The sequence below is a fragment of the Dermochelys coriacea genome, chromosome 2 (genome assembly GCF_009764565.3).
Source record: "Dermochelys coriacea isolate rDerCor1 chromosome 2, rDerCor1.pri.v4, whole genome shotgun sequence".
Lineage (NCBI taxonomy): Eukaryota > Metazoa > Chordata > Testudines > Dermochelyidae > Dermochelys > Dermochelys coriacea.
This window is the reverse complement of record NC_050069.1, coordinates 211,612,603-211,626,251: the sequence shown is the minus strand read 5'-3', so window position 1 is coordinate 211,626,251 and position 13,649 is coordinate 211,612,603. Positions and strand designations below refer to the sequence as shown.

Sequence of the window (13,649 nt, the reverse complement as noted above, 5' to 3'; positions counted from 1 at the left end):
TCCATCTTTGTGTGGAATGTTGGTGTAGAGGGCTTCTACATCCATAGTGGCTAGGATGGTGTTTCTATCATGCATTCCTACAACTACAATACCCACCTGCTGAAGTGAAGAAACAGATTGACAGAGCCAGAAGACTACCCAGAAGTCACCTACTACAGGACAGGCCCAACAAAGAAAACAACAGAACGCCACTAGCCATCACCTTCAGCCCCCAACTAAAACCTCTCCAACGCATCATCAAGGATCTACAACCTATCCTGAAGGACGAGCCATCGCTCTCTCAGATCTTGGGAGATAGACCAGTCCTTGCTTACAGACAGCCCCCCAATCTGAAGCAAATACTCACCAGCAACCACACACCACACAACAGAACCACTAACCCAGGAACCTATCCTTGCAACAAAGCCCGTTGCCAACTCTGTCCACATATCTATTCAGGGGATACCATCATAGGGCCTAATCACATCAGCCACACTATCAGAGGCTCGTTCACCTGCGCATCTACCAATGTGATATATGCCATCATGTGCCAGCAATGCCCCTCTGCCATGTACATTGGCCAAACTGGACAGTCTCTACGTAAAAGAATGAATGGACACAAATCAGACGTCAAGAATTATAACATTCAAAAACCAGTTGGAGAACACTTCAATCTCTCTGGTCACTCGATCACAGACCTAAGAGTGGCTATCCTTCAACAAAAAAGCTTCAAAAACAGACTCCAACGAGAGACTGCTGAATTGGAATTAATTTGCAAACTGGATACAATTAACTTAGGCTTGAATAGAGACTGGGAATGGATGAGTCATTACACAAAGTAAAACTATTTCCCCATGGTATTTCTCCCTCCCCCCACCCCCCACTGTTCCTCTGATATTCTTGTTAACTGCTGGAATTAGCCTACCTGCTTGTCACCATGGAAGGTTTTCCTCCTTTTTCCCCCCCCTGCTGTGGGTGATGGCTTATCTTAAGTGATCACTCTCCTTACAGTGTGTATGATAAACCCATTGTTTCATGTTCTCTGTGTGTGTGTATATAAATCTCTCCTCTGTTTTTTCCACCAAATGCATCCGATGAAGTGAGCTGTAGCTCACGAAAGCTTATGCTCTAATAAATTTGTTAGTCTCTAAGGTGCCACAAGTACTCCTTTTCATTATAGTTGATGGTTTCTTTAATACAATAATGCATAATTTAGACTTCTTCTTGAAGGACACAGAGAAAGGTTTGAAGCCTGCTCCATTTTTTCAGGCACAAATGATCCTTAGCGCCCCAGAGATCGAATTTAAACCTTCACTGATAAAGAGGCTGGAGATGGCTTTTATGACCTAGTAAAAGAACTTTTGAGCAATGTTTTCAAAATATCTGCCCAGGTGAAAAGAGTAGCAGCACACTTGGAAGTAGAAAATTACCAAGTATTTTATACTTTCTCCATATACATGGGAGTAATAAATCTAATTTAATTTAAAATAAATGTGGATTGCAAAAAAATTGAGCTCCACAATTAATGCATCATTGTGAGGGAGGGACCACAAGCCTCAAAGCTGGGCCCACAGGCAGCGCTCAGGTCATGACCGCTACTCAGCCCCTCGCTACCTGAGTAACTATGGAAAGATCAAGGGAAGGGCTAGCTTGCAGAGGCCCCGGCCCTCAAAGCTCCCAATCTGGGGAAACATCCAGCTCCGCAATTAGCTAAAGTGTAGTATATAAACCAGGAAGTTAGAGGAATTCTTGGCTGACTGAGACTATGGCCCCCTTCTGCTTACCTGACTCCTGAGCCCTGCATTCCTGCCTGTTCCCAGTTCCTGCTTCCCCTGCTGCTCCTGGTTCCTGTCTTCCCATCCAGACTCCTGTTTACTTCTATTTCCTGCTGTCCTGCCCTACCCCAGACACCTGCCTTACTCTGATGCTGTCTCTAGCTCTGACCCTTGGTCTTGCACCTGATTCTGTCTCCAGCTCTGATCTTTGGTTTGGTATCTGATGCTATCTTTGGCTTTGACCTTCTGCTCGAACCATTAAACTTGATTGGCCACACCCTGGTCACTGCAATAATGTGCAAATAGCATCAGATTGTAAATACTAGGTCTTATAAAAATCAATGGACCTCAGAATACAAACATCAGTGTAACCCCTATGGATTTCAATAAAGTTACTCCTGATTTTTACCCGTCAGTTGGAAGAGAATCTAGCCCTACATGTCTGTTTTCTATGATATATTAAAAAGAAAAAATTGCACAGTAGAAAAAAGTTGTCCCTTTAAACAGATTTAAACAAAATATGGAAAAAGTTACCTGAAATGTATATTTAAAAATATGCATGATATTTTTAATAAAACTTGTCTTTTTGTTCTTGGTGTGAGATTCAATCTTCCTTGTATGTCCTTCTCAGCCCTGAAGGTCCACAAAGTGACTTTTTCGGTAACCAAAGCTTAATTAGTTGTGGAGATGAGAAGGGCAACATCCTCTACCTGGAGATTTGAATTATATTAATTCCCTGAGATGTTCAGCCTCAACTAGCTTGCTGAAGATCTCAACTACTTTTTTTGAAATGCCTGTTTGGTTTTTTGTCAGTACTGTATATGGCATTGTATCCAGAAATATAGATAGCTTCCCAGATTGTTTGTTCATGGAATCACTGAAATCTAGGGCTGGAAGGAACCTCAAACGGTTATCTAATCCGGACCCTTGCACTAAGGCTCAACAAACTATACTTGGACAATCCCTGACAGACGTAGCTTTGCAGTTTTTGGTGGCAGGGGTGATGGGGATTCCTGAGTTTTGCAGTCAGATAGCAAGTGTAAACTAGTTAATGATTGATATATTAATATTAACCCAATACTTAATATAGTTGGCTTACAGCTGTAAAATAACTACTTTTCTTTTCATACCTAGAGCGATATGGACAACATGTTAGATCTATCTGAGATCAGGCAGGAGATTATGGACAGAGTGGCAGATGTAATCAGAGAATTTCTGTAGTCCAGGGCTTTCCTGGACACCTACGGTTATCTCTGGGTAGATGACAGGGCTGAGTTTATGAAGCAGTTTCTGCTGTATAGTCATGTTTTAACTTCCGAAGAGATAGAAGCTTATGCTGATGAGGGAATGCCTGAACAGCCGCTGACTACTGAGCAGTTTAAACAACAGGCAAGCAAGCAAATATTCATTTGCAGCTTTAACTTGCTTTATATTTGAGTGAGACAAGGTAGGTGAGGTAATATCTTTTATTGGACCAATGTCTGTTGGTGGAAGGGACAGGCTTCTGAGCTCCACAGCGTTTTTCAGGGTTGGGGAAGGATATCCATGTCTGAACTAAATACAAGTTGGGACAGATGAAGCATAAGGGGTAAGGCATCTTGTAAGAGGCCACTTGAAATGGAGTGGGTAATAAGGGTTAGATTGCTGTGCAAAAGGGTTTTGAAGTGAGCTGCTAAGGGTTAGCAGGCAGTTAGCTGTGTTACAAATTGTTGTACCCAGTGTCTCTGAGTCCATAATTTTTAGTGTCTGGTTGCATTATCAATTTAAGCTCCCAGGCTTGCCATTTCAAGGTTTGTGCAGGTTTCCTTTGAGGCTGAGGATTGAAAGATCAGATGTCGAGTGATTGTTTTGTGAAAAGTGTTCACCCAAAGCTGATGCAATGTTTTTGGCTTTATCATTTTTCTGTGTGAGTTTATTTGAGAGCATAGTGATTGTCTGGCATCACCCACATAGTTATTGGAGCATTTGATGCACTGGATGAGGTATATTGCATATTGTAGGCACATGTAGGACCCGTGGCTCTTGAAAGATGTGTTGTGTGGGGGATGGTTTATCATTGTAGCAGTGGAGATATGTCTGCAAGTTTTGAATCGGTTGTTCTGGCAGGATCTGGTGCTGCTCTGAGTTGGTGTGTCCTGGTCTGTGGGGAGCTTGCTCCTGATGATGAGTTTGGTGAGATTGGGAGTGTTCGTTTGAAGGCCAGAAGAGGGAGTTTTGGAAAGGTTCTTTCAGGATGTGGTCCCCGTTAAGAATGGGTTGTAATTGTTTGTGTATGTAATATAATCTTTTATCTGCTGTAGATTGACATCTATGAGAATCTTTACATTCAGATGAGCAAGTTTGAAGTCTTCAAAACATTTGAAAGCTGGTTTAAGGTGGATGTGAAACCTTTCAGAATGAGTTTGTTAAACATTATTAAGAAATGGAGCTGGATGTTCAAGGAACATCTTTTGAGATTTGTCATTGACAGATAAAATGCATCCTATTATTTTCAGAATAATTCTAACTTGCTGTTTTCTTCTTAATAGTCATTAATATCTATTAAATAATGTAATACTTCAGTAAACTGAATTTTGCTCTGATTTACACTCTGTGCAACCTTTATTACCTTAAAATTGTTTATCATAGAATATCGGGGTTGGAAGGGACCTCAGGAGGTCATCAAGTCCAAACCCCTGCTCAAAGCAGGACCAGTCCCCAACTAAATCATCCCAGCCAGGGCTTTGTCAAGCCTGACCTTGAAAACCTCTAAGGAAGGAGATTCCACCACCTCCCTAGGTAACCCATTCCAGTGCTTCACCACCCTCCTATTGAAATAGTGTTTTCTAATATCCAACCTAAACCTCCTCCCCCACTGCAACTTGAGACCATTACTCCTTGTTCTGTCATCTGGTACCACTGAGAACAGTCTAGATCCATCTTCTTTGGAACCCTCTTTCAGGTAGTTGAAAGCAGCTATTAAATCCCCCTCTCATTCTTCTCTTCTGCAGATTAAACAATCCCAGTTCTCTCAGCCTCTCCTTGTAAATCATGTGCTCCAGCCTCCTAATCATTTTTGTTGCCCTCCACTGGACTCTTTCCAATATTTCCACATCCTTCTTGTAGTGTTGGGCCCAAAACTGGACACAGTACTCCACATGAAGCCTCACCAATGACGAATAGAGGGGAATGATCACGTCCCTCCATCTGCTGGCAATGCCCCTACTTATACAGCCCAAAATGCCATTAGCCTTCGTGGAAACAAGGGCACACTGTTGACTCATATCCAGCTTCTCGTCCACTGTCACCCCTAGGTCCTTTTCTGCAGAACTGCTGCCTAGCCACTTGGTCCCTAGTCTGTAGCAGTGCATGGGATTCTTCCGTCCTAAGTGCAGGACTCTGCATTTGTCCTTGTTGAACCTCATCAGATTTCTTTTGGCCCAATCCTCTAGTTTGTCTAGGTCCCTCTGTATCCTGTCCCTACCCTCCAGCATATCTACCGCTCCTCCCAGTTTGACAGACTGTACATCCAGGCAGAATTTGTGCTGCTAATATGCAATCTTAAATCTGGATGTTTTAAAATATTTGTGTATAATGGGATAGACTTTTAACAGTGCTTTTTAATTGGGTGTAAATGACCTGACTTTCAAAATTGCTGAGCACTGGCAATTCTCATTGCTTTCAATCTAAGCTGCAGGTGCTCAGCACCTTTAAAAGTCAGGCCAAAACTGTTTTAAGATATTCTGAATGAAAAAGGTAAGTAACCATAATGGAAATGAAATTTAAAAATCATTGTACATTGGATCACATTCATTTAAAAAAAAAAAGGTTTTCAGAGTTGAAATCTTATTTTCTTCTCTTTTGATAGTCTGACTGACTTAGAAGAGTTCATAGAAGTGACAGATACTGGACTCCAAAAAGAAGTGAATGAAAGAGATATAATGGACTAGTAGAAATCATGGGACATCTCCTGGCTGTAAGAGACAAACAGGCATCTACTGATGAGCTCTTTGAACCTCTAAAAGAGACTATTACACTGTTGGAAAGCTATGGACAGAAGATGTCAGACCAAGTTTATGTCCAGTTAGAGGTACTGTAAGATTAAAAATAAAAAAGAACACTCCATACTTATGTATGTATATGGCCCCTCGCCATTCTATCTGAGCATTTCACGATCATGTAGAAATTTATAATTGCAGTCACTTTCTTCCCAGCCATAGAAAACATAGCTCTTATAAAATGTTTGAATTTATTTGTTTTCTTTGTATGTGAAGAACTTATTGAGGGGAAAACGAAGTCAGAGAACTGTTTGCAATTTAGTTCTGAACAGGATGGAGACCATAGTCCATTTTTGCCACCTCAGACTGTGAGTTCCATAGACTAGGTCCAGTTCCTGTGAAAGTTCTGTCCCCTGCACTTGCAAGCCACCCCCTAGGAGCTGACTTTTCATGATTTCAGTGAAATATGGCTATTATGATCATGGATGGAGAAGGAACTTCTCAGGCATCTAGGGCCAATCCCATGAAAGACTTGGAATATCAGGACAGAAACCTTGCACTGAACTGTGGACTCTGGGGAGTCAGTGGAGTGATGATCATAATGGTCTGGGTTGCTAAGCAGGCTCTTGCATTTTGTACCATTTGAAACTTTTTCAGGTTGTGTGGCTTTGAAGACAATCAAGCTTCAAGGTTACATATGCATGGGTAGCGGTAGCAAGGTCTGAGGCTGATAGCATAAGGTGCAATCTTCTGGCCAATTGCTGATGGAAATTGGGGCTTTTTGCCACCATGTTACTTTGGGCATCCAATAGCATTGAGGAGTATAAAAAGACTCCAAGGCTACAAACTAGGGAAGATGCCTTCACTATAATATTTATATTATTGAGGGCAATTTTTCCAAAGAGCTTCCCTCTTCCTACCAACATCTCAGTCTTGCCTAGAAAACTTTGAATTTGAATTTTCTTTTGGGGGTGGGGAGGATGAGACAAAAAGGAATTTGCATAAAATATTTTAAATTTCTTATCTCAGTGCAAAAACAGCATTTCGTGCACAAAATTCTGAGTTCTAAAATGGTCTAGAACAATGTGAACTTTTTTTGGAAAGAGAAATTACTTTTGTAAAGGTTTATAGTGAAATCAGCAGCTAATATAGGCAATACACATCCTGTTTTCCAAAACTCAATTTGGCTTGTCACATTTATTTTTACTTGCATTTATGAAATGCAGTAGGGGGACCCCTTTGTTACTAGTGAGTTCTTAGCACCTATGACTCACCTTGGGGTACATACCCCCTCCGTCTGCCTATTGGGGAGTCAGGAATTCATCTAGAAAGCATTCCAACCACTTATCAGTAACAAACACTCAACTTTATCGGCAATGTCTGTGTCTATTCTTGGGGGAATTCTACGTCACTGTTTGTGCACAAAATTCATGTCCCCTGTAGATTTCTTTGTTTCTATGCAGAAAAATTACTACTTGCCATTTCCCTTTGCTTCCCCATCAGAATGGTCACGTGTCCCTCCCTGGCAGCACAGGCAGGTTGGTTTGGGCACCTGGAGCAGCCAATAGAGATGTAAATCACTGCCCAAGGTTGGGGGGCTTTCCAGGGTGGGTGGGTGGGTGTGTGTGTGTGTGTGTGAGAGAGAGAGAGACACACACACACACACACTCTCTCTCTCTATCCCTCTCACTCGCTATTGCAGCAGGCTTGGCATGGAGGGGCAGGGCTTCAGGGTGTTAGGCGTGGGACAAGCACTGTCCCCTCGGGCAGAGCAGAATTTAGCAGCGTGCCTGCTTAGTGCATTGTTCCCATCTCTTTGTGAATTCCCTGAGGAGTATAAAACAGGTGTAAAAGTTTTAAGGCTCCTTTACATTGCCAGAGTGGTGTAAAGGACAGTATGGCCTTATAAATGCTTATGTTGATTTTGTGATTAGAAATAGGAAATATCTTCAGTCCAAAAAGGTTGACCATCAGAATGTGCATCATGAACAGTTTGCTACTGACCTTTCTGGAGATATTCAGTAGCTAATATAAATTGTGAGTTTGATTCCACAGCCCTCACTTGCTCTTCAGTTGCCTATGATGTAACACTGAGCACATGGCTGCATATATTTGTTGACTAATAACTAGAAATAAAGGATCAAACCTAGTTACATTACCGTTAGGCAAGGAGGTTTGGGGATTTCCTCCAATGCTCCCCACTCTCATTCTCCATCCATTGTATTGTAGTTTAAATAAATTACCGAAATAATTGAAACCAGAGGGATTATATTCTGTTTTGACAAATAAAACATGCAGAATTTTATAATATTGCATGCAGAATTTTTAATTTTTTGCTACAGAATCTTTATTTTTTTGGTGCAGAATTCCCCCAGGAGTGTGTCTCAGTCCCAAACAAAGGTTACCTTTGCTTCCTTGCTGAGTCCAGGCAGCTTTCTGTGTGATCTTTTCTATAGCAGCTTTCATCTGTCCCTCCCTCTCAGCACAAACAAAACTGCTGCCAGCTGCTGCCACATCTTATCCAGCTTTTGCGCCAGCTTCAGCCTCTCAGTCACGGAGTGAAGCATCTCATTCCCTTTTAGCTCTGTCTGATTCCTACATGCAGTGCAATGCATGCTTGAGGAACCACATGCTTAGGGTGCCTTGGGCTTGTCCCTGAGTCCAGAGCTGATTCGCTGCTGGCTGTGTCCCTGCTGCTATTACCATAGCTAATTGGTGCTCACATGACTGTGTGCTGTACCTTCTTCCCAGGAGAGCTTGCCACAGGAAGTTGAGCCTGCCATTTCTCTGCCCAGCTCCTGTTTGCTCATTTCTCTCCCATCCACCCACCAATGAGAGGGCCGGGACCAGCTTCCATAGCACTGTCCTTCTTTTTTGGAGTGGGGTTTCCCACCTCCCCAGAAATGTAGCAAATTAATCTTTTCCACTTTGATCTGGCTGTCAAACTACAGATAGCCTATGTTTCTTATAAAGGGTTGTGTGTCATTGTTTTGCTAACAAGCTCTTGCCTAGAAGAAACTAACGTGAAAAATTGGCAACCTGGAACTCATAATTTCCTCATGCGTAGATCTTCCATGAAAAATTGAAAATTAACTTATTAATTTTAAAAGAACTTAATCTTGTCTTAATTGCATTTACAGAAGTTAATTGTTCATTGCCCTATTTGCTTCAGCTGAATGCATGAGTTTTAGGGACACTAAATCACTTGACCCAGTGATTCCAGCATCACAGTTACAATGTTTTCATTACAGACTAGCAAATCATTGCATTATCTTGCTGAGTCATTTCTGGAAATTAATGTTGGTTATACTCTTCCCTTCCCACTCTGCCCCTCGACCCTCCATATCAAACTTCTCAAGACCTTTTGTTGTGATGTCTAGAAATCATCAACCAACCAAATGTTGACTTGGTTGCTGATTTTTGTGGATATAACTTCTGGAAAAAACTTTCAGATGACTAAGGACCATCAAAGTTGTGCACACAGCAAAAATATGTAACCATATGATCTTATTCTTGTTAACTTCATCCTCTTCCTTTCCAATAATTTCTTATGCTTACTTAATCATTGGACTGGAAGGAACCTTGAAAGGTCTTGTAGTCCAGTCTCCTGCACTCCAGGCAGGACTAAGTTTTATCTAGATCATCCCTGACGGGTGTTTGTCTAACCTGCTCTTTAAAATCTCCAACGACAGATTCTACAACCTTCCTAGGCAATTTATTCCAGTGCTTAACCACCCTGACAGTTAGGAAGTTTCTCCTAATGTCCAGCCTAAACTGCCCTTGCTACATTTTAAGCCCATTGTTTCTTGTCCTATCCTCAGAGGTTAAAGAGAACAATTTTTCTCCCTCCTCCTTGTAACAACTTTTTTATAAAAAGAAAAGGAGTACTTGTGGCACCTTAGAGACTAACAAATTTATTAGAGCATAAGCTTTCGTGAGCTACAGCTCACTTCATCGGATGCATTTGGTGGAAAAAACAGAGGAGAGATTTATACACACACACACACACACACACACACACACACACAGAGAGAGAACATGAAACAATGGGTTTATCATACACACTGTAAGGAGAGTGATCACTTAAGATAAGCCATCACCAGCAGCAAGGGGGGAAAGGAGGAAAACCTTTCATGGTGACAAGCAAGGTAGGCTAGTTCCAGCAGTTAACAAGAATATCGGAGGAACAGTGGGGGGTGGGATGGGAGGGAGAAATACCATGGGGAAATAGTTTTACTTTGTGTAATGACTCATCCATTCCCAGTCTCTATTCAAGCCTAAGTTAATTGTATCCAGTTTGCAAATTAATTCCAATTCAGCAGTCTCTCGTTGGAGTCTGTTTTTGAAGCTTTTTTGTTGAAGGATAGCCACTCTTAGGTCTGTGATCGAGTAACCAGAGAGATTGAAGTGTTCTCCAACTGGTTTTTGAATGTTATAATTCTTGACATCTGATTTGTGTCCATTCATTCTTTTACGTAGAGACCGTCCAGTTTGGCCAATGTACATGGCAGAGGGGCATTGCTGGCACATGATGGCATATATCACATTGGTAGATGCGCAGGTGAACGAGCCTCTGATAGTGTGGCTGATGTGATTAGGCCCTATGATGGTGTCCCCTGAATAGATATGTGGACAGAGTTGGCAACGGGCTTTGTTGCAAGGATAGGTTCCTGGGTTAGTGGTTCTGTTGTGTGGTGTGTGGTTGCTGGTGAGTATTTGCTTCAGATTGGGGGGCTGTCTGTAAGCAAGGACTGGTCTGTCTCCCAAGATCTGTGAGAGTGATGGGTCGTCCTTCAGGATGGGTTGTAGATCCTTGATGATGCGTTGGAGAGGTTTTAGTTGGGGGCTGAAGGTGATGGCTAGTGGCTTTCTGTTGTTTTCTTTGTTGGGCCTGTCCTGTAGTAAGTGACTTCTGGGTACTCTTCTGGCTCTGTCAGTCTGTTTCTTCACTTCAGCAGGTGGGTATTGTAGTTGTAGGAATGCATGATAGAGATCTTGTAGGTGTTTGTCTCTGTCTGAGGGGTTGGAGCAAATGCGGTTATATCGTAGCGCTTGGCTGTAGACAATGGATCGAGTGGTATGATCTGGATGAAAGCTAGAGGCATGTAGGTAGGAATAGCGGTCAGTAGGTTTCCGATATAGGGTGGTGTTTATGTGACCATCGCTTATTAGCACCGTAGTGTCCAGGAAGTGGATCTCTTGTGTGGACTGGTCCAGGCTGAGGTTGATGGTGGGATGGAAATTGTTGAAATCATGGTGGAATTCCTCAAGAGCTTCTTTTCCATGGGTCCAGATGATAAAGATGTCATCAATGTAGCGCAAGTAGAGTAGGGGCATTAGGGGACGAGAGCTGAGGAAGCGTTGTTCTAAGTCAGCCATAAAAATGTTGGCATACTGTGGGGCCATGCGGGTACCCATCGCAGTGCCGCTGATTTGAAGGTATACATTGTCACCAAATGTGAAATAGTTATGGGTCAGGACAAAGTCACAAAGTTCAGCCACCAGGTTAGCCGTGACAGTATCGGGGATACTGTTCCTGACGGTTTGTAGTCCATCTTTGTGTGGAATGTTGGTGTAGAGGGCTTCTACATCCATAGTGGCTAGGATGGTGTTTTTAGGAAGATCACCAATGGACTGTAGTTTCCTCAGGAAGTCAGTGGTGTCTCGAAGATAGCTGGGAGTGCTGGTAACGAAGGGCCTGAGGAGGGAGTCTACATAGCCAGACAATCCTGCTGTCAGGGTGCCAATGCCTGAGATGATGGGGCGTCCAGGATTTCCAGGTTTATGGATCTTGGGTAGCAGATAGAATACCCCAGGTCGGGGTTCCAGGGGTGTGTCTGTGCGGATTTGTTCTTGTGCTTTTTCAGGGAGTTTCTTGAGCAAATGCTGTAGTTTCTTTTGGTAACTCTCAGTGGGATCAGAGGGTAATGGCTTGTAGAAAGTGGTGTTGGAGAGCTGCCTAGTAGCCTCTTGTTCATACTCCGACCTATTCATGATGACGACAGCACCTCCTTTGTCAGCCTTTTTGATTATGATGTCAGAGTTGTTTCTGAGGCTGTGGATGGCACTGTGTTCTGCATGGCTGAGGTTATGGGGTAAGCGATGCTGCTTTTCCACAATTTCAGCTCGTGCACGTCGGCGGAAGCAGTCTATGTAGAAATCCAGGCTGCTGTTTCGACCTTCAGGAGGAGTCCACCCAGAATCCTTCTTTTTGTAGTGTTGGCAGGAAGGTCTCTGTGGGTTAATGTGTTGGTCAGAGGTGTGTTGGAAATATTCCTTGAGTCTGAGACGTCGAAAATAGGATTCTAGGTCACCACAGAACTGTATCATGTTCGTGGGGGTGGAGGGGCAAAAGGAGAGGCCCCGAGATAGGACAGATTCTTCTGCTGGGCTAAGAGTATAGTTGGATAGATTAACAATATTGCTGGGTGGGTTACGGGAACCATTGTTGTGGCCCCTTGTGGCATATAGTAGTTTAGATAGCTTAGTGTCCTTTTTCTTTTGTAGAGAAGCAAAGTGTGTTTTGTAAATGGCTTGTCTAGTTTTTGTAAAGTCCAGCCACGAGGAAGTTTGTGTGGAAGGTTGGTTCTTTATGAGAGTATCCAGTTTTGAGAGCTCATTCTTAATCTTTCCCTGTTTGCTGTAGAGGATGTTGATCAGGTGGTTCCGCAGTTTCTTTGAGAGTGTGTGGCACAAGCTGTCAGCATAGTCTGTGTGGTATGTAGATTGTAATGGATTTTTTACCTTCAGTCCTTTCGGTATGATGTCCATCTGTTTGCATTTGGAGAGGAAGATGTCTGTCTGTATCTGTGCGAGTTTTTTCATGAAGTTGACAGATTTCCACTCTATACGGCTAAATTCAGTGCCTTGCATAATGACAGGTTTCAGAGTAGCAGCCGTGTTGGTCTGTATTCGCAAAAAGAAAACGAGTACTTGTGGCACCTTAGAGACTAACAAATTTATTAGAGCATAAGCTTTCGTGAGCTACAGCTCATTTCATCGGATGCATTTGGTGGAAAAAACAGAGGAGAGATTTATATACACACACACAGAGAACATGAAACAATGGGTTTATCATACACACTGTAAGGAGAGTGATCACTTAAGATAAGCCATCACCAGCAGCAGGGGGGGAAAGGAGGAAAACCTTTCATGGTGACAAGCAAGGTAGGCTAATTCCAGCAGTTAACAAGAATATCAGAGGAACAGTGGGGAGGTGGGGTGGGAGGGAGAAATACCATGGGGAAATAGTTTTACTTTGTGTAATGACTCATCCATTCCCAGTCTCTATTCAAGCCTAAGTTAATTGTATCCAGTTTGCAAATTAATTCCAATTCAGCAGTCTCTCGTTGGAGTCTGTTTTTGAAGCTTTTTTGTTGAAGGATAGCCACTCTTAGGTCTGTGATCGAGTGACCAGAGAGATTGAAGTGTTCTCCAACTGGTTTTTGAATGTTATAATTCTTGACATCTGATTTGTGTCCATTCATTCTTTTACGTAGAGACTGTCCAGTTTGGCCAATGTACATGGCAGAGGGGCATTGCTGGCACATGATGGCATATATCACATTGGTAGATTATGTCCCCATTCAGTCTTCTCTTCTCCAGACTAAACAAACACATTTTTTTTCAATCTCCCCTCATAGGTCATGTTTTCTAGACCTTCAGTCATTTTTATTGATCTTCTTTGGACTTTTTCCAATTTATCCACATCTTTCCTGAAACGTGGTGCCCAGAACTGGACACATTGCTCAGTTGAGGCCTAATCAGTGCAGAGTAAAGCAGAATAATTACTTATCGTGTCTTGCTTACAACACTCCTGCTAATACATCCCAGAATGTTTGCTCTTTTTTTTTTTTTGGCAACAGCGTTACACTGTTGACTCATATTTAGCTTATGATCCACTATAACCCCCAAATCA

The 13,649-nt window shown here is 42.5% G+C and overlaps 1 protein-coding gene across 1 annotated transcript in view; it reads left to right on the top strand.

Moving 5' to 3' along the window:
• The window catches only part of DNAH11 (dynein axonemal heavy chain 11), a 308,597-nt gene that overhangs the window by 61,274 nt on the left and 233,674 nt on the right, over positions 1 to 13,649 (top strand). The window contains 6 exon segments of the mRNA XM_043507131.1: positions 1,160 to 1,291; positions 1,294 to 1,412; positions 2,889 to 3,143; positions 4,055 to 4,217; positions 5,595 to 5,669; positions 5,672 to 5,823. Coding sequence (XP_043363066.1) covers positions 1,160 to 1,291; positions 1,294 to 1,412; positions 2,889 to 3,143; positions 4,055 to 4,217; positions 5,595 to 5,669; positions 5,672 to 5,823 — 896 coding nt within the window.